Source organism: Pollicipes pollicipes, unplaced genomic scaffold, assembly GCF_011947565.3.
Source record: "Pollicipes pollicipes isolate AB1234 unplaced genomic scaffold, Ppol_2.1 Scaffold_6686;HRSCAF=7923_pilon_pilon_pilon, whole genome shotgun sequence".
Classification (NCBI taxonomy): domain Eukaryota; kingdom Metazoa; phylum Arthropoda; class Thecostraca; order Pollicipedomorpha; family Pollicipedidae; genus Pollicipes; species Pollicipes pollicipes.
In genome coordinates, this window is record NW_023596921.1 from 14,631,472 (window position 1) to 14,637,471 (window position 6,000).

General features: G+C 52.1%; 1 protein-coding gene across 1 annotated transcript in view; it reads right to left on the minus strand.

Moving 5' to 3' along the window:
• The window catches only part of LOC119107961 (voltage-dependent calcium channel type D subunit alpha-1-like), a 63,911-nt gene that overhangs the window by 6,152 nt on the left and 51,759 nt on the right, over window positions 1-6,000 (minus strand). The window contains 4 exon segments of the mRNA XM_037231551.1: window positions 2,369-2,469; window positions 3,310-3,405; window positions 3,989-4,087; window positions 5,347-5,551. Coding sequence (XP_037087446.1) covers window positions 2,369-2,469; window positions 3,310-3,405; window positions 3,989-4,087; window positions 5,347-5,551 — 501 coding nt within the window.

Consider the following 6,000-nt stretch of genomic DNA (forward strand, 5'->3'; position numbering starts at 1 on the left):
TAGGCGTTGTGGGCCCTTGACAGATATCAGGGCCCCGAACAGTGTAAATCACTGTCCCCGGCTTTATAACTGATTAGGAAGTGGGCCCTCAGGCCCATGCCGCCACGAAGCCGACTGTGCGTTGCGTGCGTTGGTGATGGTGTTTGACCAACATATAGGCCCTTATCGTCTCAGGGGCCCCTGATCAGCGCACAAGGCCCTCTGGCTGGTATTGGAGTGGCGGGATCTGCGGGCCCTTTAGGCCCTCCAATCGAACCCTTAATCGTGGTTTCCGAGGGCCCTTCGGACCTATTGGAGCTTAAGGGGGAGGGGGGGGGGGGGAGGGGCACGTGCTACTGGGCGCACATATGTATGCTTTCCCCGTTTTTGTTCTCAAAGTGGTCAGTTATGCCCACTTCGTAACACACATGGTAAATAATCAATGGATAGTCCCAATGCAAAGCCGTGGGTTTTGCAGTGTGTGCCTAAAATTTTGACACCACGACTGTGAAGTCAAGGCGTCCGGGTCACAATATTTTTGGTAGGCGGGCAGTTTGATGGTAATGCCATGAAGGGATGTCGGACAGGTGCTATGCAATAGATGAGCAGAATGGGATACGGAAAAGTCAGCTGTTGAAATGGCTACCATCGCGAAAGCAGGACCACCAGAGTAGAGGGCAAAGGAAAAGTACATCATTCGAATGCGAATGGAATGCGAAGATTACTTGCGTATTAGCACCGTATTAGTCCGAGATGCCGAACGCATTTTTTAAAACTCCACGCGACGTAGAGCTTTTCATAACTTTCGTTATGTGCGTTATCAAGCGTGAGACACATTGATGGATGGTAATGAGGCAACACAGTCACGCCCGCCATATATACAGAAGCCCGCGCGTTGTCACTTTGCCAAGCGGTTGCTTAATATATCATTATACAGACCTATCCACCGGACGACCTGTACGTGTACATTAGCCAGACGCCTGTTGCAAGGCAGACCGGCGCATTTACTGGAGAAGAACTGCACGTTTGCGCCGTTATAGGCGTGCTTCAAAGCAGATCGCTGCGCAGAAAACCAAATCGCACCACGAGGTCAAGACGTTGTAAATGGACTCATCAGGATGACACTGAGGGCAGTTCAGTAGGCGGCAGAAACAGACCTAGCTGCCGCCTACACCACAAACTACCTGTCAAACATAACAACAGATGCTGCCCGGGAGGGAACACCATCCGCAGAAGTCAAGATGCCCTAGAGCGTTCCACATTGCGAGGTGCTCTCACCTATGCTTTGGCTATGCCACGGTAGCGATTTGGTACCTGTGCTGGTGTAGCCTAAGGTCTATGTTGGCACATGCAAAACCGGCCCGCTCATTTACGTTACCGATAAAAGACGAGTAACCTTAGCAAAGACGCAGACCTCTGGACGAAGTACAAAGGTACGTTCACACTTCATATGTGGCACACGAAGATCAGTCAAGATACGAACGTGTCAATACTATTGGGGCAACAACAACGACAGCATGGATACTCGCTGCTACCTAGGGAACTATCAATGTTATAAGTATTCCCTCCGGGTTCCGAAAAACTTCCGAACCATGCCAGGCAGGCTCATTTCACACATTCTGGAGCAAATACTTATGTCAGACTAGGTCAGTGAACTATGGCCGCGTCATTGACAGTTAGCACGGCGATGTTCACTTCCGGACATACGAATTTGCAACTTTCTTCTTGTCTTCGCTTGCCCTGATATAAATCCTCAACCGGCTTGGCCGTCTGCCTGGGCTGATTGACGTCATACCTGGCCATCATGAGAGGTCATGGGCATTTCACAGCGCTTTTTCAGGCTGCTGTCGGTTTCGAACCGCTTCAGCAGTTTCTCCGCGTTTATGATGCGTCGACAACTGTTCGCCGTCACTGATATCGAACGACAGGCAAATTACATTTTTGATTTGGATTTGCCTTCTCGCCCAGTGATAACCACTTCAGGGGTGTAGCAAAGGGAACGTGATGAGTAGTGGGCAATATAGCGGCAACCGTGGGGAGCCTTTCCCCACACAGGTGCCCTTCTCTTGCGCTTCCACGGGTGCTCCGGCGGGGCTACGGCCTGGTTGGCATTTACCCGACTCGTGACTGTTGGCCGCAGCGTGCGCCCCGGCTGGGCAAAGCGGTGGAAAGATGCTGGATCAAGTGGTAGGTGATGAAGAAGGAACAGATGGCATTGCATGGAAACATCGGTCAAGGATATACCTCCTGTATTTGTTCGTACTCAGAGCACCTGTTGAAACGACATTTTTTTGGATGCGCTCAGAATCGCCGGAGCTGGAGAGGCAGGCCTGCGCCGTGCGTATGCCGCCTGGGCGTGTGTGCGGAGCGGCGCAGGGGCGGCTGTTACCTGTGGGCGCTGTCCAGTGTCTGCAGGGGGATGCTGTCGACAGGGCCGGCCGGACCGTCGCTCTCCCTGTATGACAGCGGCCGGTGGCCTCCGTTGTTCGCCTGGTCAGCGAGAAGGGACGGGTTAGGTCCGCCACCAGCCAATCTAGGTCAGAACAGCTCAAGTCAGGCCTCATAGCACGGCGTCAAACGCTGACTTGGCTCGGGACTTCGCGGCCCTCTTGCGGTAGGAGTGCTAACAAGTTTCGGCTGTAGTTTGCCTGCAGCGCACAGTGGATCGACCAGGTCAGGTCGCGAACTAGGTCGGCAATGGCGTGTCAAGCCAGACCTTAATAGCTGTGTTCGGTCCGGACCGGGCGGAGACAGACAGAGCAGCAGCGAAACGGAGGCAGGCGATATGAACCGCACAAGGAGTGTCGAGTCCGTACGCTAACCGAAGCCACGTTCTTAGCATGTTACGACGTGGATGTAGTGATTACGTCAAGTAATGTGACCTGCTGGAGTACAGAATGTGGCACATATTGGGATTAGTTATCGATTGGATTGTGTACCCCAGATGCGTATATAGGTAACATACTTGTTTAGAATCGAGCCTTTTGTATCACCGTTCACGGATGACAGTCGAAATACAAACGTGCCTGGACACACGTCATACCGACTGTTCTTTATATATCAATACTGCGAGAAAATGTGCCCCAAAAAACGGAGGCCAAAACGTTACTGGTGGGAGGTGAACCCATGTCACGCGTTTTAATAACCAGCCAAAAGGGCAACAGACAGGCGCAGGCATAGCACACGTGATGCGTGTTTTCATACATCAGGAGCAAGAAACTTATTTAAGCGAAAAAAACGAACACAACACCAAAACCACGAGCACCCTACAAGTGTGGCCCGAGGCATGGGGCGCTGACAGCTGCGTTCGCCGATGGGGCGCTGCCTTACGGTGGCAGGCTCTGCCGTCCGGATGGTGCGGCCTCCGTGCGGCCGGCTCTTCCGCCGGAAGCTGGACCACACCCGGCCAAACAGCACGTGGTTCCTCTGCCAGGACAGGCAGAGGTACGCCGTCAGCCGGCGCGAGCCTTTCAGAGACACTCAAAGCAGACGCAGTCGGCGCAACTCTCCCGGCAGGCAGCTCTGCGCAAGGGGCCGCACTAGCAAACACGCATCGCATTCGCAAAAAAAATCAAAATATCACCGTGATGTTTGAACACCTCTTTCCACTCCTGGCTGCTTCCACACATCACATTTCATCTTCCGTCACGGGCCTTTCATCGCTGCGACAGAATATAGGGCGCCATCTCAGTGCTACCTGACGATGGTGAAGAATGTCGACGACGGTGACGACGGCGAGGATTGAGGACTGTCATCAAGCCAGTACAGACAGCGCCATCTCAAAAGCACCGGCGGACAACGCGAGCTGCTCATCAACACGGTAGCACAGACGGTGCCCTACACCGGCAGACGGTGCGGTCTGCTCATCAGGGTAGCACAGACGACACCATCACTGGCAGGCGGCACGGTCTGGTCATCAACGCCGTGGCAGCACTGACAATGGACATTTAAGCGCTGCAGCAGCCGCTGCGGATGTCAGGAGCGGAGGCGAGCGCAGTGCAGCACTGACCCTGTGCGTGGGGTTGTCGTCGGCCACCATCTGATCCAGGTTGCCAGAGATGGCCCTCTTCAGCTCTGGACCGGCCTCGTGCAGGGTCCTCAGGCCCGCCTGTCGAGTAATAGCCGCCGTAGAGAAAGCAAGCCGGCTCGCGGAGTCGCTACCGCCTGCACTACATCTTTCTCACTACGAGGAAGGAATAGGGGGAGGGGAGAGGGGAAGGGAGGGGAAGGGGGGGGGGGGGTACCCATGACCAGAGCAATTCGTTACATCTCGTAAAAACCAGTTTTTTGGTAGCTTTTAAAGATTTATCCAGAGCTTTTGCTTCATTGGGTGAATTTCTAGAGCATCAGAAAGAAAGGCAGTGGACTCTAGCTTTTCTACATTGTGGCCTCAAAGTTATTATGTTGAGTTAACGATCTTCAAAATACAAGTAGGTACTGGCTAAACGGTGCCGTGAAGCTATATCACGCTAATATTGAAAGTACCCAATATTTTGAGCTGATCTCATGCTCCAGTGTTGCTGTCTGCACAGTCCGCATGTTGCAGTCAGCACAGTCAGCACGGTCAGCACAGTCAGCACGGTAGGTCAAGAGTCAGCTGTACTCGTCCTGACAGGGGTGTGATGTCCAAACGACGTAGCTATACATGCGAATCTCAGGCCGCCGACAAATCCAGCCATAATTTACAGCTACATTATCGGCTGGTGTCATTCTTGTGAAGCAGCATAGCTCGAAACATTAAGCAGCGTCAAGATCACCGTTATCTAGCTTCACGACGTCGTTCAACTAGAACCTCCTACTAAATTGAATGCTGTTGAATGAACATAAGGACTTTTAGCTCATAATAAGTCATAGGACTACAACGCTCAACAAGCAAAACGTGTTTCAAAACAGATCAACGGTAAAATTTTGTGACTCCGTAATACTCGTAATGCATGGTCTGTTGAACCCTCTGACATCACCTGATCTTAAGTGCGGCCGCCGCCTCCAGCCGAAAGCCTTTTCAATCAGGAACAAATAGCGAGTGCTTAAGGTGACTCGGATCCTACAACGCCGCCACGCGTATGCGAATGCCAGCACAGGCACTGTAACCAATCGAGCTACCGAGACAGATAAAGTATGAGGACGGAAAAGAGTGAGTAGAAGTAAGACAACTAATGAAGCCAACAAGTAATGATAAAACTATGCAAAGTTACAACATGCCCTACCCAAGGCCACTGAGTTGATTTACACAAAACTCCCACTAAGGCTGACCGGCGGGAGTTTTGAAACTGGGCGGCGGAGGGCCCTACAGCTGAGACTGGGCGGCGGAGAGCCCTACAGCTGAGACTGGGCGGCGAACAAGGGGCTGACAGCTGAGCTTCGCACCTGCAATGTGACCGCAGTCGAGTCCTCGTCTACGTCCTGCTCGCGGGAGGTCTCGTCCGTCTTCTTCTTCTTGAACTTCCTGAAGTAATCTTGTATCAGGAAGGTGGCGTAAAACTTGCCCACCGTCACGTCATCATCAACTGGAAGAAACAAACTGTGAAAGGACTCGTTCGAAGCACTTCGTCTTTGTGAAAATATGACTTGAATAAATAGTTAGCCTCCGGATTAAATCCCACAGTCTCCTTAAAACGGCAATGGACATGAAATTAGCAGTCGCGACAGACAGCGGTTTAAACATTTTCAGAACGTCTTATCAACTCCCTGTCGCCTCTGAACAGGACAACATTCTGGTGTTCATGTGCCAAAACTGATCTCATAAGGAGTGTATAGGTACCATTCCCTCAGTACCAATCAGTTCTGAACATCACTGCAGGTCAGCTGACTGCAGTTCTCTGCACGCAGCGTCCCCAAACAGAAGACGTGCATGAAACTGTTGGGAACCTGCTAGCAGAAACGACTTGGGACGAACGCGAGAGTTAGTGGCATGCGACATCAGTGAACAAATGGAAAGGCGGTCTTAGAACAGAGTACACCAAACAAAAGCAACTACACACTTTCCGTAACTCAGAAACATCCCTGAAAGCCCTGCAATAG